Source organism: Mobula birostris, chromosome 27 (assembly GCF_030028105.1).
Source record: "Mobula birostris isolate sMobBir1 chromosome 27, sMobBir1.hap1, whole genome shotgun sequence".
NCBI lineage: Eukaryota > Metazoa > Chordata > Chondrichthyes > Myliobatiformes > Myliobatidae > Mobula > Mobula birostris.
Window position 1 is genome coordinate 44662108 of NC_092396.1, and position 23946 is coordinate 44686053.

Genomic DNA, 23946 nt, shown 5'->3' on the forward strand with positions numbered 1-23946 from the left:
CAGTACATAGGTTAAGGAAGGGCAAAAGTTTCAAGTTCTGGCCATTGAATACAAACCCATTTACTGACAATCTGATCAGTTCCCAAGTTGTAAGTCTCCACAATTTTTGAGGGCTTCAGATGAAAATAACTTTGTAACTTTTACATCTCCTTTTGACAGCATTAGAAGATTTGCTAATTTACTTAATATTTCTGAATCCGTTTCTACCGATAGCTTTGTTATCTTCCCTTAAGTCACTGTTTTCTGCAGGTGCCTTCTCACCATTACACCTCCATGATATTATTTGCTCTGACAAACATTTACACACATTCTAATCATGAGCTAAAAATCATAGTATTGTGCAATGTTCTGTATCACTTTTCAATTCCAGTTATTTGAATGGCCACACCTAATGTATTAAACTAACCACAATGCCCTAATGTGATTCCCGAGTTCCCGGACCAATTGGGAGCCCATGTCCATGTACCTTTATCTTAATGCTGCTGTACCTGTCCTCGCCCAATGCTCACTTAGACAGTTTACTGTTTCTTCCTGCTCAGATAGACGTTTAGCCCATATTTGCTGACACCTGTTGGTAGTCAGTTAGTGTTATTACCTTACACCACTACTGTGGTCACAGTGTCATTGGCCCACTGTTATCTGACTTGTTTTGAGGTCCTCCACTGTTTCACGGCACCCACCTTATACACTGTGGCCACTGATTTCCTCACGTGTTCTCATTCTTACTACATATGAGGGATGAAATAAATCACCAACTGATCAGCATCTTCGTATGCTCTTTCTCCTTTGAATGCTACTTTAAAGCCTTCATTGTATTTCGCTTCATCATCTATGTTCTATCCTGCGACCCATCAACCTGCAAGAGGACGGCAGGTTTGGTAAAACCATGCACAGAAACCACCATCTACCAGAGACAAGAATCGTGACCAGAAATGACTTTGCTCAGAAACAATATCAAAGGTTTGTAGGTGGGCATAGTCGTGGAAGTATTCGGTATTTCCACTGAGATAGTGATGGCGAGTCATTTTCAAACTTTGGCTGTGGTGATGCTGACGGTGCACAGACTTCAGTTTATTCGTGAAAGTTACAGGTGATAATTGAGGTGACAATGTGTGACTTGGAGAGTCCCAGAACAAAAGAACCAGTTGAGTTTCTTTCTGCCGACAATGATTACTTATGCAAATAGGTTTGTTGATCCAATCTGGATGTTATCCCAGGTTCTTCTGCAAACTGGAATAAATCAATCATAGCATTCCATGTATGTAAAGGAACAGCAGCTCCAGTGAATTAAAAAGCTTTTATTGTTTAAATAAAATGCATTGAACACAGACAGCAATGATAGGTTCAAATGGAAATCCCAAGGAACCTGCTTAAGCACCAAACAATTGGCATTTTTGATATATAGTTACCAGGACTATTTTAAAAACATCTTAAAACAGTTCTGAACTCTTTATCAGTTACTTTTCTCACCAGGCCATGCCACCCAGACTGTTACAACCCCTCTGTGACAGCTTTGTACAGATGTGCTACACTTTGCCTGTTCTGCTTTCCCTGATGTAATAAACAAATATATTGCTGTGTGTAAAAAAAAAAGATAGCTTATGCCTACTCTCTGTTTCTGCCACAATTTCCGCAATCCTATTTATCATTGCACTCCAAAGTGAATCTTTTCTAATCACGAGGAGCACTCTTTCCAGGGCATTTCTCTTTATAAATGCCCAAGGATGCAATGATTTCTGAACACTTTTAAACTGACAAGTAACTGATTCTTGGTAAAATAGGACACCTCAGATAAAAACCTGAAAGATGACTGTTAGCACCTTGTGCACATCCCGTGCTCGCTTGTCACAGTGACTGAGGTAGGAGTTTTGTACTTGATGGTCCAAAATTAAGAAGTGGTGATTTGGGAAGTAACTGGATAAATCTGAAGCTGGCTCATTACCTTGGAATGAGCCATGAAAATTGCAGTTTGGGAGGTCCAACATTAGAATCATGTGTTGCAAAAAAAAATCAAGGGCCACCGTTGCTAAACTCAGTAACAGTTCTCACAACGTTCTGCTTGTTTTCCATAGTACTTCAGCTAGTCAGCTGCTTGCTCTATTATTAGCTAGAACTGAGCCAGAGATTAACCTGATCCAAAATAGAGAAACTTAAAAACTCTTTAAAAATCTATTCCTTCCCTATTCACATATTTAACCAGGCTAGCCTACATCTCCCTTGGCTTTAGTTGCTTCGTGGTGATATCTGTAAGGAATTTGTGTTTCTTCCTTTAACAGGGTGGGTTTTCCTTGGGGCTCTAGTTTCCTCCCACATTCCAAAGATATGCAGGTCATTGAGTTACGTGACTCTAAATTGCCCCTAGTGTGTAGGTGGATTGTAGAGTTGAAGGCACTGTAGAGAGGACACAGGTAGATTGAGTAATAAATCGAGCTTTTGGCACATTGACCATAAATCAGAACACTGAATTCAGGAGTTGGGATGTTATGTTGAAGTTGTACAAGATGCTGGTGAGGCCAAATTTGGAGTTTTGTGTCACCTTCCTATGGGTAAGGTATCAATAAGCTTGAAAGAATGCAGAGAAAATTTACAAATTTGCAACGATGTTGCTGGGTCTTGAGGGACTGAGTTATAGGGGACGGTTTAATGGGTTGGGACTTCATTCCTTGGAGAGTAGAAGAATGAGCGGAGAACTTATTTGTATATAACATTATATGCAGTGTAGAAAGGGTTAACGCATGCAGGCGTTTCCCCCAAGGTTGAACAAGACGAGAATTAGAAAGCGAAGTGGAACCTGAGGGAGGAATTTAATTGCTGTTTTAATTGCCACATTTAAGAGAAGTTTGGATAAGTGGGTACATGGATGAGGAGATTTGGACTGCTACGGTCTGGGTGCAAGTTGATAATTCTAGGCAGAAAAGCAGGCTGGAATAGTCTGTTTCTGTGTCTATGACTTTCTAACAGGTTACAGGAACAATCAGTGCTGGAACGAGATTTCTCTCCTGCTGTAGGAGCTGGGTGTAACTGATGGAACCGGACTATGTAAAACAACAGTGTGGCGTGAATGACTGTCATCAGATTTAAGTCTGATGGCTTCTCCTTGCTTGTAAACTGTTGAGTTGATGATAGTAAATGGTGCAGTACACTGATGGGCTGTAGAGACAGAGGTGGACACCTGGATCAAAGCACGATACCATGGAAATCATGCTGTTGCCAGATTTGGCTTGGGGAAAACAATGGAGCAAGATGAGTTAGATGCATAATAACTTTAGAGATATAAATTGTTTTTATGGCCAAGCTGCAGTAGAGTGGAAGACAGACTATTTCAAATCTGCCAAATTTTAATAAGTCTATTTTCTTTTTATTTTGAATAGTTCATATAGTTTTCCATCTTGAGGCTGACAGTGTTGAGTCCAGAAATTTCTCATGTTGGAGTTCTGTTTTATGGGATACCTTAAGCTACTAAACAGCGAATACTTTGTCTATTGGAAGTAAAAACTTCAATGGCCATTCAGTGTGCTTTACAGCACTCTCTCTCAACACTAAAGGGATGGTCATAGAATCATAATGATTCAGAAATAAAGTCAACTGTATCTGCACTTACCACATTATCTACACTAAATACATTTCCTCAACCTTTAGCCTTCCCCTAAGTAAAAGAATGTTTCTCGAGACAGGGGTTCTGGACCACAGGTTGGGAGAGAACAGACTTGAATCCAAGTCTCTCAGTCTGTGTTGTTTAACAACTTTGCAGCAGTTCCTGCCTTTGATAGAGGAAGTTTTAAATATATTGTGCATCTGGACCACCAACTGGGTTTTCACTGTCTCTATTAAATTACTGTTTAATAACATTCACACTGACTCCAAATTAAAGAAGCCTGGAAGTATGGAGATTACTTTGTTCAACTTTGAAAAGATCATCAATTAATACTTCAGTTTTATCCTTACTTCCCATTTGCCTAGGTCACTAAAACACCTCCAAAATGGACTATAATTTGATGTAACAATCTACATTGCAAGGCCTTTATTATATAAAAATACTGTATATCCTTCAAAGTTCTTTAGTGGGTTAATACAACAAACAGAATGTGGATATGGCTAGTCGGGCTGTTAGAATTATCATTAGTTCTGCCAGTGAATGCTTTGGAGGATGACGAATGCTCCCATTTCCATATTTAAAAAAGACAAGGAATCAATCTGCTTAAGAGTCACAGGCTTCTATCTGCTTGATTCACATTTTCTCTTCATTGTTTGGTTATAGGGACTGACCTGCAAGCACCACACACAATATACAAGCTCACTGGCTGCAGCCAGTCCGCCAACAAACTTATGGTAAATCACAGTGAGAAAGTATAGAATTATTGCATCAGTTTAACTGGGACCAAGTGTTGAAAGTAAATGATGCCTTTCAACACACGTAGAGCACCGGATTGTATCAAATACCACACACTACCCATCCATGTAGCGGCTTCACTGTATACTTTAACCACAGTGGAACTAAGAAATCAAATTAACAAAATATGGCTAAACAAAATGCTTAAAATCATTAGAAGTTGCATTTTACATATCTGTGTAACAATGTCTGGGGAGACACGAATTACTTCCCCAGTGAGAGAATATAGGAAAGCATTTTAAACTATTGTTTGTTTGTTGAAAGATTGTATTATGTTGCTGCTTTTACTCTGGAACCAGCCAGTATCACCTGCCAACAAAAAATAGGCTTCCAATGATTTGTGAAGAGTGACTTTGACCCAGGTACATCTTACTTTTATCTTTAGGAACCCTCCTTTTCCAACCCTGTCCCACCTGTCAGCTCATCAGATTGACTTAAAATAAAACATAACATCTGTCTAAGAAGGTTTACTGGATCAGAAGTGAAATTAGTTTCCAGGAAGCATTTCAAAGTGACCATGGAAGTGAGTCTTGTTTTCTAGCCTGCAGCATTAGTGCTCAAGTGAAAGTGATGTAATATAGGAGTGGAATTCTTCATATATATCTTTCTAAATCAGAATGAAAATTAATTACTGAAACTTTCTACTGTGAAGCCATAGGCATCTCACTAACAAGCAACAATGCGAAGAAAAATGAAGCCTTTATAAATTATTCTATTTTAACAAGAGTAAGATTATTAATTCTTTATGGCTTTCCACGCACACACAAAATCAAAGTGTTGCTGCAAATCTGCTGAATTTTATAGTAACATACTATTAAATTGGTAGCTGAAATACTGATTCTCTAATTGAGGAATCAGCTCTCATTAATACTGCAATTAATGGAAGAGAATGCCTTTGATTAAAAGAAACAGAAAATGATCAAATATTACAATAACATTCAAAGGATGCTGTACATATAATTAAATGAACAGATAAATATTAAGTACTAACATATGTTGCGTGTGTCTTTGTCTTAGGGAGGGAGGAAGATGGGGTGGGGGAGAGAGAGAGCAAGAGAAAGTGGAGGGAGGAAAAGAGAGCGAGACAGGATGGAGGGAGGAGAAGACAGCAAGAGAGCGAGAGATATCAGTAGTTCTAATAAAGCATTAACTATAAAAATGTGCTGTTTATGTCTCCAGCAAACAATTTTCACAAAAGGTTCACAAGATGGCTAGTTAATTAATGAATGAATTCAGAACAGGAACACTTTTAAAAATAAAATTTCAATCTTTCATTTAGTCTGAACATATTCTTGCACTTGAATTGGGGATGGTATTTTGGTAGCTGAGGTTCATTGTTTCCTTGCTACATATATGGCAATGCCTTACCAACAGTTCAAAAACAGCTCTCCTGTCTGGAAGATTGGATCTGAATACTGAATTTAATGCTGCCCTTTGCATTTACTGTACCTCGCTTAAAAAACAGAAACACTTTTCCCTTTAAAGCCTATTCAGATCAGGATTTCCACTTATACTAAATAAAACAACTCCCAAAGAGAACAAGATTCAGAAGATTCCATTTTGCTGGATTATTTTCCCCCTTTTGCTTTCTAAAGGAAGTGATTAACATCAAAACAATCAGAAGATTGGCAAGTGTCTGAGGTGTGAGTTGAAGTGACATTGCTATAGCTTGGTATCAAAGCTTTCATCACATTGTCTTGCAGGTTAATGCAGCTCATCCCATATATATAAACTATTGAAAAGCTAGTTAAGTATTTTGAAGGCAATGTCCTTTAATGGTTTGTTGTTATAAACTCTGCTATTTGCCAAATTCCTTTATTTAAAACTATAACTGCCTTGAACTGAGTGCCTTTGTGAAGGGCTTTAGAGATAGAGCAGTCAGGACCTTTGGATGAAGAAGCCTCTGACAAGGTCCAAAGCCACAACTGAACCTGTTTACAGCACATCAATTAACAAATACAGTTAATTCTATTTCTCATCTGGAATTTGGACTCACAACTTCTCGATCTCTATTGGGAAACCAACTTACAGAACAATCTTTAGTAATATTTTCTCCTTTTCTTTAAGATGTTCTCTTTCCAGCCCCCACCGGATTCCTAATCCTTCACTGACATTGCTTCTTTGCAATTCAAATCATCTTCTTCTGACTATTAAACCCTTCTGCACTTAATACCTGTCATTCCAACATATACACCAGAGGATCCAGAGCCAAGCTTCAGCACAATCTTGGATTTTAGCATTGCTGAACAATTGGTAAGTCAGTGATACACAAGGAAGAGTTGATAACCATGTTACTTCTGTCAGTCGGAATGGCTGCCCTTGGTACCAATTAAGATTATTAAAATTTCATGTACAATGATAAAGCTCCTATGAGGACCAGCCATTCAACACTTTCACACAAAACTTTCAGGTATCCAACTTGTGAACCTTTTCCTTAAATGAACTGGGACTAAATAAGTAGAGACAAAAGGGGCCAGTGTGCCTTAAAACCCAGAGACCTCAGTAGCAGAGAGATTCCTAGTTGTTCTTGTTGACCTATGTTCCAAATTTCAGTGCTAGAGCAACCTAAATCCATAGGATCATCAGCCTTGAAGGATAATGCCTGTGTTCTTGTATGGCTGTTGTAATACAAAATAAATCAATCTAAGTCGTCGAAACCTTCATTCATCAGAATAGAATTAGATGACATTGCGATGATTTTTTGGTTAAAATGGACTGCATTAAAGAACAGAAAACAATCCAATTTAATAGCAGCAAAGCACCTCTCCCCAGAAGTCTCTACTTTGCCTTCAGTGAATGTGAATGTCTACGATTGACACTCTTCAGCATTTACACCTCCCTCAGCGTGAACCCGCAGGTCAACCGGCTGAACCCGATGTTGTCCAGGTCGTTTATTTACAAGGACCACTTTCCTGATGCAGCCAGTAATTCCAGATGTGAACTTTCCCCCTGTGAAGTATTTGGCATCTGGAGCTCCACCTGCAGACAAAAAGCAAGTCTTAAACCTGGGAGAAACACTAGCTTTAAGTTCTGCTGAGCTGAACTGTGTGAGGAGCCAGCACAGAATTTAAATGAGAGATGTGGGATTCTTCTCTGAAACTGAAAATAAATTACATTAGTGAATAAAAACAATGTGCATTTTTTAATGCAGTGTAACCTCCCTAGGGAGCGTTAGGAATTATAATTTGGCACTAAGATATCGATGGACAGATAATGAAAGCTTCAGCCCGTAAGGGCCATTCAGGAGCAGGAAGTAGGGAGGTTTGGGCGAGTGATTCCAGAACCGAGGGCTTTGATAACTGAAGCACAGCTACCAATGATGAAATACACAGTGGCCGCTGCTGTAAGTTCATCAGCTTAGTGAAAGATCTACTCTGGATCGGCCAAACCCCTTTGGGCTTCCAGTGCATGGAGCTGTCCCCAACTGGATGACACGGACAGATATATTCCAAAGTGCAGGAGTACTTGCTGAGGGATGCATGGACCCATTACAAAGGGAATATGGGAAACTGCCACAGTGCTGTGTCTTGCTACAGAAAACAGAAGACCTGGTGCCTGTCCTTAACCTTTGAAAGAACACTGAGATTGAACTCTGTTCACATTGTGATGTGCTCGGTAGAATGACTGAAAGTGTTGCAATGTCTGCATTGTTTAATCGTATATTTTAAGAATGGAGGCCCTGACAGGTCTATCAGACAGATTTAAAATATCCATTAGCTCCATCTAAAGTGTAGCAGAAGATTTTCCTGTGTCCTGAATCACATTCACCTCGCCATGGCTAGTAAAATGAATTAACTGGCCAATTATCTCATAGCTGTCAGCGGGATCTTGCTGTGAATAGGATGGCAACAAGCTTGTCTTTGAACCCCACGATAATAACACCCTGAAAGTGATTAAGTGATGGCACAAAGCTTTAGATCAGGGGTTGAAACAGCTCTTGGAACCAAGTAGTGTGCTTTCCCAATCCATTAGGAAGGTGAAATGGGAGCACTCTCCGAGAATTTACAGCCACTTCTGTGATACCACAGACATGAGGCACAGATGACAGAGGATTACAAGTCTCCCCTGTGCACTGGTGGCCAGGATGCTTCACTCTCTGAGAGGAAGAATGAAGATTGAAGCAAGCAAGTCCCCCATCCTTCCCCCACCCACCATCTAACCGCGTTTTACATTGAGAGTATCCTGAGAAGTCGAGAGCAGTTGAGCATCGAACGAGAAGCCCCAACAAAGGACTGTGAGAACAGCTGAGAGATCGTAAGGGTATCCATGCCAGCCATCGGGGCATTGCATTCACAGAGTCCTTATATTATTAAGGATCCCACTCATCCATCCAGTATCCTCTTCGACTTCCTACCATCAGGCAGGAGACAACAATGCATAAAAACAAGAATGGTCAGGATGAGAAACAGTTTCCCCAGGCCGTTAGGCTTCCGAAGTCACTGCTGCATCATATTCAAAGCATCACTGGTTAATCTGTTCCGTACTTACAATACTTAATATTAATGCACTTTAGTTTGATATTTGTGTGTGATTGCTCTGTAGATTTTATCTGTGCCTTCATAAATTATCATGCGTGTTACTATGCTTTACACCCTGGTTTCTATATACATTATCTGGTTATATTTGTTATATACATGTATGTAGTTAAATGACAATAAACTTGACTCATTTGTAATGCCCAGGGTCTAAGAAAGGCCAGATTGATCTCTTTCCGAGCACAACACGGGAAAAGTTTTCTGTGACAGTTGGTCCAGTCACGGGGCTTTATGGTACAATTGGATGAATTGAATTGATGAAATCCATTCAATAAAACTTCAGGCTTACCCAGATAGATGCTCCCACTGGTGTTCACCATGACCTTGTCGCCTTTAGACTCTCCTCGCACAACCTTGCCACCATCCACTTGGACATACCCTGACTTGCCCTCGCTGTGGGAAACACAAACAATTACAGACAAAAAAATTTCTCCTGTGAAACATTCACAAAGTTCTTCTCTCCACAGATGCTGCCTGATTTGCTGGGCATTTCAGTGTTTTCTACTTTCCTTTTTTAAGATTTCGTATATCCATTTTTAAAATTTCCAGTAACCTTGATTCCAATCACTTTCTCAACCAACAGGGGAGATGCAAGTACAATTGAAAAAGTGCAGAGAAATTTTACAAGGATGTTGCCAGGACTTGAGGACCAAGAGTTATAGGGAAAGATTAAATATGTTAGGGACTTTATTCCCAGAACGTAGAAGATTGAGAGGAGATTTGATAGCGTTATACAAAATTATGAGCGGTATAGATAGGGTAAATGTAAGCAGGTATTTTCCACCAAGTTTAGGAGAGACTACAACTAGAGGTCATGGGTTAAGGGTGAAAGGTGAAATGTTTAGAGGGGATCATGAGGGGAAACTTCTTCACACAAAGGTAGTGAGAGTTGCCAACACAAACGGTGGATGTGGGTCTTTTTCAACATTTAAGAGAAATTTGGATAGTTACATGCATGGGAGGTATAAAGAGGTGTAAAGAGGCCTAGGCAGATTAATTGCCCGAAGGGGCTGTTACTGTGCTGCAGTGTTTTATGACTATGACGTCCAATATCAAGCTGTAGGGACCATGATGATCTCCAGCATCATTCTCATTAAGGCTGGGAATGATTGCTGTCATATTCAAAAACTGACTTACTGAGATTGCAATTAGGATCATTCAGAATGAAGATTGATATGAAAGATCCTTTCAAAATGCAAACTAGCTTTTTGAGGGATCCTACTTCTCCCGATTTTGTGATTTATAGTTTTGCTACATTTAAGGACCAGGGCTAATTTTGATGCTCAGCAAATTCCAACACAAAAGTTGAATGCACTCACAGCTTTAAATGGAAGGTGGTCTGTGGACAACATTGTAAGCTGAGCTCCTTCTGCTGTTAAACATGAAGCACATTGCTGCACCATTCAAACGAGGAAAAGCTGCACCCTAATCAAATCCCCTAAATCTAATTAATTGTTAAATTTGTAGATTATAAATCTTCAGTGTTGCAAACTGTGTCGTTACCTCAGAGCAGCTGTAATGGATTTGAATCAAATCTGATTTTCAAATATGTGAAAAGTTTTGTATAATTACATCATCTGCTTCCTTTCATATCCTCAGATGCTCCAAATTACTCCTGCACTTCTTAACGTGCAGCAGGCATTATTGTTGATTGGACGTATTAAACTTATTAAAAAGCAGTTTCTATTCTCTTACCGCACAGCAATTAATGTATGCCATTCCCCGTCATTGATTGGATCTTCTGAGAGAATATTAGCTTCACCACTTCCCAACTGGTAACTGTATGCACACAATAAAACACATAGAGAAGGTGATTACTCATCTGCACCGCAGCTCCAGCCAGTGACATTACTCCGTCTTCCGAGATAAAAACCTTTACACAGTGAGTGTCGGGGCCTTTACACAGAGAGTGTGAGTGTCTTTACACAGTGAGTGTCACACAGTGAGTGACGGAGTCTTTACACAGTGAGTGTCGGGGCCTTTACACAGTGAGTGTCACACAGTGAGTGTCGGGGCCTTTACACAGTGAGTGTCACACAGTGAGTGACGGAGTCTTTACACAGTGAGTGTCGGGGCCTTGACGCAGTGAGTGTCGGGGCCTTGACGCAGTGAGTGTCGGGGCCTTGACGCAGTGAGTGTCGGTGTCTTTACACAGAGAGTGTCGGTGTCTTTTCACAGAGAGTGTCGGGGTCTTTACACAGTGAGTGTCGGGGCCTTGACACAGTGAGTGTCGGTGTCTTTACACAGAGAGTGTCGGTGTCTTTACACAGTGAGTGTGGGAGCCTTTACACAGTGAGTGTGCAACACACATCAAAGTTGCTGGTGAACGCAGCAGGCCAGGCAACATGTCTAGGAAGAGGTACAGTCGACGTTTCAGGCCGAGACCCTTCGTCAGGACTAACTGAAGGAAGAGATAGTAAGAGATTTGAAAGTGGGAGGGGGAGGGGGAGATCCAAAATGATAGGAGAAGACAGGAGGGGGAGGGATGGAGCCAAGAGCTGGACAGTTGATTGGCAAAAGGGATATGAGACGATCATGGGACAGGAGGCCCGGGGAGAAAGACGGGGGGCGGGAGGAACCCAGAGGATGGGCAAGGGGTATAGTCAGAGGGACAGAGGGAGAAAAAGGAGAGTGAGAGAAAGAATGTGTGTATAAAAATAAATAACAGATGGCGTACGAGGGGGAGGTGGGGCATTAGCGGAAGTTAGAGAAGTCGATGTTCATGCCATTAGGTTGGAGGCTACCCAGACGGAATATAAGGTGTTGTTCCTCCAACCTGAGTGTGGCTTCATCTTTACAGTAGAGGAGGCCGTGGATAGACATGTCAGAATGGGAATGGGATGTGGAATTAAAATGTGTGGCCACTGGGAGATCCTGCTTTCTCTGGCGGACAGAGCATAGGTGTTCAGTAAAGCAGTCTCCCAGTCTGCGTCGGGTCTCGCCAATATATAGAAGGCTACATTGGGAGCACCGGACGCAGTATATCATAGTGAGTGTGGCAGACTTTGCACGGTGAGTGTGGGAGACTTTACACAGTGAGTGTCGGTGTCTTTACACAGTGAGCGTGGGTGTCTTTACACAGTGAGCGTGGGTGTCTTTACACAGTGAGTGTCGGTGTCTTTACACAGTGAGTGTCGGTGTCTTTACACAGTGAGTATCGGGGCCTTTACAGAGTGATTATACAAGCTGCCTCAATGGCTATCCCTGAGTGGCACTCATATCTATTGAGACAAAGTGCTTTGAGAGATTGGTCCTGCTTAAGCAGGGGATTAGACCCACTGCAATGTGCTTATTGAAGACACTAGGTCTTCAGCGGCTGCATCCTCACTGGCTCTCCACTTGGCCTTGGATCACCTAGACAATAGCAATACCTACATTGAGCTGCTGTTTGTTGACTACAGCTCAGCATTCAACATAACTCAGTTCTAATCAACAAACTTTAAACCCTGGGCCTCTAAACCTCCCTCTGCAACTGGATCTTTGACCTCTTCAACGGAGACCACAACTTGTTTGGATTGGAAAGAACTCCTCCTTCTCACCGAGAATCAACATTGATGCATCCATTGCTCTAATCTCTCTACACCCATGATTGTGTGTGCAGGCACAGCACAAATGACATCTATAAATTTGCCAATGACACAACTATTGCAAACGGGACTTCAGATGGTGACGAGGTGTTCAGAAGTGAGACAGATCAGCTGGTTGAGTGGTGTTGTAGCAGTAAGACCAAGGAATTGATTGTGGACTTCAGGGAGGGGAAGTCAAGGGAATACACGCCAGTCCTCATAGAGGGATCAGAAATGGAAAGGGTGAGCAGTTTCCAGTTCCTGTGTATCAACATCTCTGAGGATCTATCCTGGGCCCAATATATTGATGCGATTACAAAGAAGGCACGGCAGCAGCTGTATCTCATTAGGAGCTTGAAGAGAATTGACAAGGTACCAAAGATACACACAAATTTCCACAATGTACAGTGGAGAGCATTCTAACTGGTTGGATCACAGTCTGGTACGGAGGGGACACTACACAGGATCGGAAAAGGCTGCAGAAAGTTGTAAACTCATGGGCACTATCCTCCCCAGCATCGAGGACACTTTCATAAGGTGATGCCTCAAAAAGGTGGTGTCCATCATTAAGGACCCCAACACCCAGGACGTGCCCTCTCCTCATTGTTATCATCAAGGAGGTGGTACACAAACAAGCCTGAAGCCACATACTCAACATTTCAGAAACAGCACCTTCCCCTCCATCATCCGATTTCTGAATGGACAACAAAAACCTATGAACCTCACTATATCTTCCTTCTCTTTTTGCATAGTATGTTCAACTTGATTCTGAAGTCCGATGAAGCAGTGGAAGTGAGATATATAACACACGTCAGATTGTTAATACACGTGAGGACCAGATTGATTATCACTGTCTGTTGCTCACTATAATGATTGTCTCTGAAGAAGGGTTGCATCTTCTGCAATACAGAATGCAGTTACAAAATGAAATGTCATGCACAGACGAGCCATTTATTACTGAGACAATACCACCTGAGCAGAGATGTCCTCTTTTGGTGGGATATTAAATCAAAAGACACAGTTGATCCTAAAATATTCTATTCATCCTTTCAGGGAGTGTGCAAAGGCATCATTTATGCCCAAATCAACATCACCAGAACAGATCAGATGCCCCGATCCCAGGATTGTGAGCAGTGTGTGGTGTTTAATTTGGTGAACCTACATTTTTCCAACTTCATAGCCCTTCCCTGCATTGCATCAAACACTTCATTCATGGTGAGTTATCCTACAACTACAGCAGATTCCCTTGAAATGCCGATGATTTATGCCACCATGAGCATGCTGATGGGAAATGAGACCCATAATTGTTTTAGATCTATTGGCTTCACATGATGAGCTGGCCAATCAGATAAAACAGCTGATTGTTCATTGTCCACAGACAGGTGACCGATTGGCAACCTATGATCGATACTGTATCTAAGGTGAGTGGACCAAGGCTCTAGTTCTTTCCACTGGTCCCTGCCATTAGTTTGACTGATGTACAGGCAAACTAATGGTCTATTAGAGCTACATTGAGACTGATTGAATGACATTTCCTTCCAGAACTTGTGTTCAAGACTAGCGTGGTAGGACTCTTAAACCGCAATGGGGAACTGGGGAGTAGGAACTGGGGAGTAAGAACTGGGTGGCAGTGACTGAGATTATGTCCATGGTGCTTGGATGAAGGTCCCTGATCAACAGGAATGAAAACTGATCTTTGCAGGCTCATAGGGATTTCTATTCGGTGAGATTGCTCAGGGACTTGCTACTCTCCTATTGGTCGGGGTCCCCCCACCCTCCCATTGGTTGGGGTCCCGCTACCCGCCTATTGGTCGGGGTCCCGCTACCCTCCCATTGGTCGGAGGCCCTGTAGCCTCTGGCCAATTCCAGCCAAAAATAATAGCCCAGATGATTTGCAATCTATATACAGACCAAGCCCTGAAACAATCGGGCAGTTTGAACTCCAGGAAAAAGGAGGTGAGAAAGCAAATAACATGTTTACCCAATTACTTCAGGATATCTCAGAGCAAATAAAGTGCAGTTGAAATATAATGTAATGTAGTTGTCCACAAGGAATGATAATAACCATGACAACTGTTTAGTCAGCATTCTGGGACAAACTTAGCTGTTCTTTGGTTTGTACCATGGGATTTCTTGCATCAATCAAAGAAAGACAACAGGGGTCGCTTTGACATGTCTTTCCTAAACAGCAGCACCAATGAAGGACTTTCCCTCAGCAAGTCCCCAAGTGGTAGCCTATGCTCAGGTGTGTGGAGTGGGATGTGAAAATTCAGTCATCACATTCTGGGCTGATACCTTTGTTCAGTAGGCTGTGATCATGCACAAATGTGGATCTGACACACCTGGCCAGGCTTACCTGAAGAGCACGTGCCCATTCTGGAGTCCCAGAGTGACGTAGTCTTTTCCTTTTCCACTTTCCCCGTGTTTCTGCAGACAAAAGAAACCATGTTATTGACAACAGGTCCTTCATTCTCATTAAGCTGATGACACTATTGGTTGGGTGGCAGCGAAAAAAAAAGGATGGAGCGCAAGTGGTTCTACCCCTACAGTTTCCTGTACGTCACTGTAAGTTCCTCCCTTCCACTAATTACTGCCAACTTGGACGAGAACTTATCGCCAAGAAATAGTCTGAGCACAGGCTTGTTCTTTTAATTCTCCAACTCCAACCTGTTTAGTGATCGGAAATGTTGAACTGATCTCTAAATAATGGTGAAAATCAGGTGCATTTGGGATGAAGCAAATGGCAGTGTGAAAGAACCACTTGTCCTGACCCATCTGTAGTTCTGAAGAAGAGCCATATAGAGTAAAACTCTGATTTTCTGGCTCTCTCGAATGGTGCCAGGCTGGCAGATAGAGTCATAGAAAAGTTCAGCACAGAAACAGGTCCTTTGGCCCTTCCAGTGAGTGCCGAGCCATTATCTTCGGAACTATTGGATACTGCTCCTAGTTAATTCTCAAGCAGTGTTATTTCACTCTTCAGCACTGTGCATGACCAGAGTGTGGCCAGCTCAAGGTGACTACCATGATTTTAAGCAATGACTTTGGTCATTCAGTGTTATGGTGAGGTTACTTTACTTGTGGTGTTATCTAATTTGTGGAAACCCAGCCAATATTAAGTGTGTGTGTCTGTCTGTCTAACGGCAAACCTAATTAATATTTCATATTCATAAACATGCATATAAAGTGCAATATGAAAACTCTTAAGTACTGTGTCACTTCTCTCACGACATGGAGTTCAACCCAGGTAAGTGTGAGGTGGTTCATTTTGGCAGGTCAAATATGATGGCAGAATATAGTATTAATGGTAAGACTCTTGGCAGTATGGAGGATCAGAGGGATCTTGGGGTCCGAGTCCATGGGACACTCAAAGCTGCTGCGCAGGTTGACTCTGTGGTTAAGAAGGCATACGGTGTATTGGCCTTCATCAATCGTGGAATTGAATTTAGGAGCTGAGAGGTAATGTTGCAGCTATATAGGACGCTGGTCAGACCGCACTTGGAGTACTGTGCTCAGTTTTGATTGCCTCACTACAGGAAGGATGTGGAAACCATTGAAAGGGTGCAGAGGATGTTGTCTGAACTGGGGAGCATGCCTTATGAAAACAGGTTGAGTGAACTCAGCCTTTTCTCCTTGGAGCGACAGAGGATGAGGTGACCTGATAGAGGTGTATAAGATGATGAGAGGCATTGATCGTGTGGATAGTCAGAGGCTTTTTCCCAGGGCTGAAATGGCTGCCACAAGAAGACACAGGTTTAAGGTGCTGGGGAGTAGGTACAGAGGAGATGGCAGGGTAAGTTTTTTACGCAGAGTTGTGAGTGCGTGGAATGGGCTGCCAGCAACAGTGGTGGAGGCGGATACGATAGGGTCTTTTAAGAGACTTTTGGATAGGTACATGGAGCTTAGAAAAATAGAGGGCTATGGGTAACCCTAGGACTTTCTAAGGTAGGGACATGTTTGGCACAGCTTTGTGGGCTGAAGGGCCTGTATTGTGCTGTAGGTTTTCTATGTTTCTAAAATGAGTAATGCTTTTTCTTTAACCCCAGATAAATTTAGATTATGATTTCCCTGACATAACATTTGCTGATGTACTAAAGAAAATTGCAAATTAATTTGGTTTAGAAAATTAGGCATAATTATTTCCTTAATGAGCATGTTGTATCCCTTGACCTATACTCACATCACGCTGGAGGAACTCAGCAGGTCAGGCAGCATCCGTGGAAAAGATCGGTCGACGTTTCAGGCCGGAACCCTTCGTCAGGACTGTAGAGGGAAGGGGCAGGGGCCCTATAAAGGATGTGGGGGGAGGGTGGGAAGGAGAAGGCTGGTAGGTTCCAGGTGAAAAACCAGTAAGGGGAAAGGTAAAGGGGTGCCGCCAAAACAGACAGGATCTCCTGGTAGCCACCCACTTCAACTCTGCTTCCCACTCCCATTCAGCTATGTCCATACATGGCCTCCTCTACTGCCATGATGAGGCTAAACTCAGGTTGGAGGAGCAACACCTCATATACCGTCTAGGTAGTCTCCAGCCCCTTGGTATGAACATAGAATTCTCCAACTTCTGGTAATTCCCTCCCCCTCCCTTCCCCTATCCCTATTTCACTCTGCCCCCTCCCCCAACTGCCTATTACCTCCTTCATGGTTCCGCCTCCTTCTACTACCCATTGTGTTTTCCCCTATTCCTTCTTCACCTTTCCTGCCTTTCCCCTCCCTGCTTCCCCTCCCCCACCCCTTTATCTTTCCCCTTACTGGTTTTTCACCTGGAACCTACCAGCCTTTTCCTTCCCACCCTCCCCCCACCTTCTTTATAGGGCCTCTGCCCCTTCCCTCTACAGTCCTGACGAAGGGTTCCGGCCCGAAACGTTGACAGATCATTTCCACGGATGCTGCCTGACCTGCTGAGTTCCTCCAGCGTGTTGTGAGTGTTGCTTTGACCCCAGCATCTGCAGATTATTTTGTGTTTACGATCCCTTGACCTATGCTACCTATGACCCTGAGACGTCAGACTCCAATATTGTGTTGGACATCTTGCCTGCAGTGCCTTGGTGTTTGCTTCACAGTCACAGTCATGTGCATTAATTACTGGAAGTCACACTGGACAATTTCTGGGTCTTCTATTCAAGACTAAAACCACACAAAAGCTACCAACCTCGATATAAACTTCCCCTGTTCTCAGTTTGTGAATGCTCCTGTTGGGGAAATCTGAAATGACTCCATCTTTTCAATTGCTTTAACAGCACAGATGATCATACCCTCTGGAAAGTGGATGGGCTGTAGGCTGACCTGAGACTGGATGAGGAGCAGTGGCAGAGCGTGGCCACATAACATAGAAACATAGAAAACCTACAGCACAATACAGGCCCCTCGGCCCACAAAGCTGTGCCGAACATGTCCTTACCTTAGAAATTACCTAGGCTTACCCATAGCCCTCTATTTTTCTGAGCTCCATGTATCCATCCAGGAGTCTCTTAAAAGACCCTATCGTTTCCACCTCCACCACCATCGCCGGCAGCCCATTCCACTCACTCACCACTCTCAGTGTAGAATACTTACCCCTGACATCTCCTCTGTACCTACGTCCAAGCACCTTAGATCTATGCCCTGTTGTGCTAGCTATTTCAGCCCTGGGAAAAAGCCTCTGACTATCCACACGATCAATGCCTCTCATTATCTTGTACACCTCTAACAGGCCACCTCTCATCCTCCGTCGCTCCAAGACCGGGTATTACTCCACTCCGTACGACACAACTCCTTATCCCACTGGGTAAGATAAGGAGGCTGCAGCTCTTTCAGCAGGGATCGAAGTGACATAGTGTGCCACCTGCTGGCAGAACAGCCCATTACAGCTCTGAAAACAACCGACAAAAGATCTCTTGGCGTGGCTGTGTTTCAGGAGCATCTCAGGAGCAAAGGATATACTGAAATAATTTACAAAGCTGGACACCTCGACATCAGTACCTTCAAGCGTGTGTGACTGTAGTTTGGGTCAGTGTCTGGCATGAAAGTGTTGATGCTGGTGCTCTGAGTATATGGTTGAATAATCTTAGTGAAGGCTGTTGGTGTGAGCCCAGACTGCTACTGAAGGAGGATGGTTAAACCAAAGCTCTGAAGCATAATTCACTTACTTCCAGAAGGAAGCCATTTGGCCTGTTGAGTCAATGCTGGCTCTCAGAGCAATCCCATCAGTCCCATTCCTGTATTTATCTCTCTGTAATCTGTTTTCTCTCACATGATTTCCCTAGAACTCACCTACCCAACGGACAGGCTAGAGCAGCCACTTACCTCTCAGCGTGTTTTTGAAATGGAGGAAACCAGAGCACCCAGACAGAACTCAGACTTATTACAGAGAATGTGCAAACTCCAGGGACACAGCAGCCAAGGTCAGGGTCAAGCTGGAGCTGCTGGAGCTCTGAGGCTGTAGTTCTATCATTGTGCATAGTTGTCTGAACTTTGTGGAAGGACAGAGCTATGGGAGATTCCAGCTAGGGGCATCTCCTCATTTAAACAGGATTTCATGACCTGTGGATCACTGAACCAAACCCAGCCAGAGCAATCAGGAAGGGCTACCACAAGTGGCTCACATCAGGGTTGCAGGGTAATCTAAATTCTTGTAAAAGCCTGCTTGAAGGGGAGAGAACCTTAGCCCTCAGTGAGATCAGTCACCTCCTGTACAGCCCCACACCTGTGCTGCACTATCTTGACATTGGAGGTCAAGATCAAGATCACACTCAGCTTCCTACCCGCAGGACCTTTCCAGACCAATTCTTTTGATCTCTGCAGCATCAGGAAGGTTGCTGAAACACCTTCCTCAGGGAGAGGGGAACTCATGTAATGTCCATCGGCCTACAGGGGCAGTCAGAATGAGGTGACTATGTTGTGGGTATCCCCACGGTGCAGATGTTCAGAGACCCTACTCATGTAGTCCCTGGTACCTTCTATTTGCAGCACATGACTGACATCTGAGGAGAACTCTCCCACCTTCCTGCTGTCAATAGAGTAGCCATTCTTCATGTAGCATCTCCCTCCAGGAGCTGGAAGAGTGCTGCAGTCCTATAGAGCCCACCTGTGGGAGAACTTGCGATGGATCCATATTAATTAAATTACCGAAACTTAGGCAATGTTACACAAGGTAAATCAGGGACGGGAACCACGTAATCGGGCACCACTGTATCGTAGTGATTAGCGCGATGCTATTACAGCACAGGTGTTCTGGAGTTCAGTGTTCAATTCCAGCACTGAACGTAAGGAGTTTGTGCGTTCTCCCCGTGACTGTGTGGGTTTCCTCAGGGTGCTCCGGTTTCCTCCACAGTCCAAAGATATACCAGTGAGTAGGTTAATTGTATTGCCTTGTGATTAGGCTAGTGTTAAACAGGTGGGTGGCTGGGCTGCAAGGCTCAATGGGCCAGAAAGGCCTGTTCTGTATGGTATCTCTCAATAAAAAATAAAATTAATTGAAAATAGTAAAATTATTGAAACACAAGAAGGCAGCAGATGCTTGAATCAAAAACCAAACTGCTGGACAATTTGAGTTAAGTTCCTCGCCATACATATCAATGAGGATCTCTCGTGGTCTGTACATACCAACTATGTGGTGAAAAAAGCACAACAGCACCTCCTTCACCTCAGATGGTTGAAGGAGTTTGGCATGAGTCCCCAAATCCTAAGAACTGTCCACAGGGTCACAATTGAGAGCATCCTGACTGGCTGCATCATTGCCTCGTATGGGAACTGTACTTCCCTCAATCGCAGGACTCTGAAGAGAGTGGTGTGGACAGCCCAGCGCATCTGTAAATGTGAACTTCCAACTATTCAGGGTGTTTACAGAGACAGATGCTTAAAAAGGACCTGAAGGATCATTGGGGACCCGAGTCACCCCAACCACAAAAGGTTCCAGCTGCTACCATCCGGGAAATGGTACCGCAGCATAAAAGCCAGGGCCAACAGGCTCCGGGACAGCTTCTTCCACCAGGCCGTCATACTGATTAATTCACACTGATACAATTGTATTTCTATGCTATATCAACTGTCCTGCTGTACATATCATTACAAATGACTATAAGTTGCACATTGCACATTTAGACGGAGATGTAATGTAAAGATTTTTACTCATGTATGTGAAGGATGTAAGAAATAAGGTCAATTCAACTCATTTGTGGGTTGAGTAGCATCTGTGCAGACAAAGATGTGGTCAGATCACGACCCAGCATCAGGGCTGAGTGTCGAGAAGAGAAAGCCAGTACGGAGAGGCAAGAGGGAGAGATGAGACAGGGACTAGTAGAAGATAGGTGCAACCAGGTCAGGTGGGGGGGGGGCAATGGAAAAGGAGGGGGAAGGAGGAAGAGGCTGGTGGGTGCCAGGTGGAAACAGAAAAGGTAACCATATTTTTTTGTGGACGGAGCTTGGTGCGTGAGTGGAGGGGAAGGTAGGAACAGAGGCCGGAAGAGGATAATTTGAAGCAGATAAGGAAAGGATGTTAGATGGATCCAGATGGGGAAAGGGATGGTAATGGTAGACCGGGGAGAAGGCCAGTGGATAGGTGTGTGGCCAATGGAGAATTGGTGGGGAAAGGTGTCAAATCTAAGTAGTCATAGTGCTGGCAGGTGGGGGTGACTGAGATGTAAAGAAAAAGGTGAACAAAGTGAGACAGACCCTAAGTGGGCTAAAAGGAGTGGGAAAAGAGGAGTGGGTCACCTGAATTTGGAAAACTCAGTGTTGTAGGCATTGCCTAAGCTTAACTGATTACATTGGTGCGTGAGAATATAATCAAAGTACTTACCACACCCTGCCAGAGCAAGAGGCCATTGAGTGCTGTTGTGCGAACCTCCATTTCAATGGTTTCAGGGGCAGATGGGGAGCTGTGGACATTCATTAAATGGAAAGATATTAGAATTCTCAAGAAGCCTCTGCATCTTCCCCTGGTAAGCCCTGGACAGGAGAAAACCCCTTAGGTTTAAAGATTCATAATATTGACGGTTCAGCTCAAAGGCTGTCCTGGTCCCTCTTGAAGTTTCCCTTCACAGTCCCAGTCTTCTCCACAGGAGGCCACGTGGCTTTATTCATGGTTCACCCAGTCAAGTTTAGAGCATGGCTGGCAGGGGAGAATTTGTTCATCTCAGTCTGAATGTGTATCAGTTACCCATATGGCCTCTGTAGGAAGATGAAGGATCAAACCCATCTAGAGAATGGAACTTTCTAAAAATGCCTTCGCCAGGTTGTCCATCATATCCGATGATGACAGGAAACCTGTGGGAAAGCCTTTAAAGTGCGAAATCCGTTGCACTAGGCAGTTCCACTCTTAAACTTGGGTGCAGGTCCAGTGGGACGAGCAGTTGTCACAGCTGTGGTCTTTGCCAGGATAATATGAGGAAGAGGATGGGTTTCATTGGAATGATCACAGTAATTGGAACAAACCCTGGTCATAGAAGAAAGTATGATGATGTCTGCCAGAGAGATCAGGATCATCAAAGGGCAGAACTTTCCACAGTTTCTACATAGTCCGACAAAGTCAGTTCCTGCTGGGGCAAGGGTCAGATAACCAACACAGAGTCTTAGGGAGTCCTGAAAGTTTAATTTGCAGGTAGCAAGAAAGACAAATTTAAAGTTAACATTCATTCCGAGTGGACTACAATATAAAAGCAAGGATGTAATGCTGAGAATTGATTAAACCACATTTGGAGTATCGTGATCAGTTTTGGGCCCTCTATCTAAGAAAGTATGCATGACACTGGAGAGGGTCCAGTGGAGGGTCATACAAATGATCCCAAGAATGAAAGGATTAATGTATGAGGAGTATTTGATGGCTCTGGGTCTGTACTCACAGGAATTTAGAAGAACTGGGGGAGAATCTCATTGAAACCTACTGAATATTAATAAGCCTAGAGTGGATGTGGATAGAATGTTCAAGAGTTGAGGACCAGAGCCTCTGAATAGAAGGAGGTCCCGTTAGAACACAGGGTGGTGCCACAGACAGCTGTGAGGGCCACGTCATTTGCTATATTTAAAGAGGAGGTCGATAGCTTCTTGATTAGTAAAGGTGTCAATGGTTATGGGAAGGAGGCAGGACAATGGAATTGAGGGGGAAAATAAATCAGCCATGTTCAAATGGTGGCGTGGACTCGATGGGCCAATTGGCCTAATTCTGCTCCCATGTTTTCTGGTGTTATATTGACACCCTGTATGTCCAAATTCAGTTGAAGCCCAACCCTCCACACCCTCTTTATCTGAGAGATAGATAACTGTTCACACAGAGACCACAATGGCTCGATTCGCTATCTGGTTTCCAGATTCTCATCACGGGAGACCAGCCTCATGTCGTGCAGCCTGTTCAAATGCCACACTCCCCCACCCCATCCCACCCCCACACAGCCACGCACACAACCCCGTGCCCACCATCTCTGTGTGACCTTACCTGCGTGAGAACATTTGTTTTGGTAGAACGATGTATCCCCCACTGTGGAAGAGAGCTCCATACTGCACAGGTGAATCTGCATAGAAAAAATATTTAAAGATTACATTACGGTCCATCCTGATTGTAAAATCAATCATGCTTAGTGATTTTGCAGTAAATCACATACACACTCTGCCATCACATCCTCTGCATCCCATCTGCTTCATAATAGACTGCTGATAGAACCACCACACAGAAGGGCTATCCCGACCTAAAATATCTCCATTTGGTTTGAATTTTAGAATGTAAACCAACACACTGCACTTGAACCTGATCAAGTGAAACACCCACTACAGCCACTGTAATAACTCAGTAGGGCCAACAGGGTGGCTAACCTCTTTGAGACAGTATAACCAAATCTTCCAAAAAACAAAACTTCCCTCACATATCATGATAATTTTGAGCAGAGATTATCATTGAATAAAAAATTAGTACGAATAATTATGACTTTTTTGTAAGGAGAATGGATTAATCCTTTATTTACACATATACGTTGTTTTACTATTAATGAAAATTTATTAGAGACAGATTGAAATAAATGAAGAATTTTAGAAAATTTGTTCAAAATTATTAATATTAATCTTTTAAAAAGACAATTAAAAATAAATACATATGGAGGTGCTAAACTACATACAAAATTGATAAATGTTATTAACACTGAATATCCAGTTTTTAATCACAAAGAAGAGAAAATCTGCAGATGCTGGAAATTCAAGCAACACACACAAAAGGCTGGAGGAAATCAATGACTGCATTGGTGCTGCTTCCTGTACCCGTGCTGAACTCGTCAACTTCATCCACTTTGCCTCCAACTTCCACCCTATCCTCAAATTCACCTGGTCCATTTCTGACACCTTTCTCGATCTCACTGTCTCTGTCTCCAAAGACAACTTATCCACCATTGTCTATTACAAACCCATGGATTCTCACAGCTACCTGGACCACCGTCACCACACACTTTCCCTTTCCGCAGGAATCACTCCCTAAGCAACTCCCTTGTCCATTTGTCCC

At 43.2% G+C, this 23946-nt stretch overlaps 1 protein-coding gene across 7 annotated transcripts in view; it reads right to left on the reverse strand.

The window, feature by feature from the left end:
• Window positions 1–1283: 1283 nt before the first annotated feature.
• The window catches only part of hspg2 (heparan sulfate proteoglycan 2), a 551229-nt gene continuing 528566 nt past the window's right edge, over window positions 1284–23946 (reverse strand). For all 7 annotated transcript variants that reach the window (XM_072245063.1, XM_072245064.1, XM_072245068.1 and 4 more), the window contains 6 exons: window positions 22897–22972; window positions 21265–21343; window positions 14848–14918; window positions 10621–10704; window positions 9215–9318; window positions 1284–7369 (listed from right to left, as the gene is read on the reverse strand). In XM_072245063.1, the coding sequence (XP_072101164.1) occupies window positions 7197–7369; window positions 9215–9318; window positions 10621–10704; window positions 14848–14918; window positions 21265–21343; window positions 22897–22972 (587 nt within the window). In that variant the 3' untranslated portion in view covers window positions 1284–7196. The remainder of the gene's footprint in view (window positions 7370–9214; window positions 9319–10620; window positions 10705–14847; window positions 14919–21264; window positions 21344–22896; window positions 22973–23946) is intronic.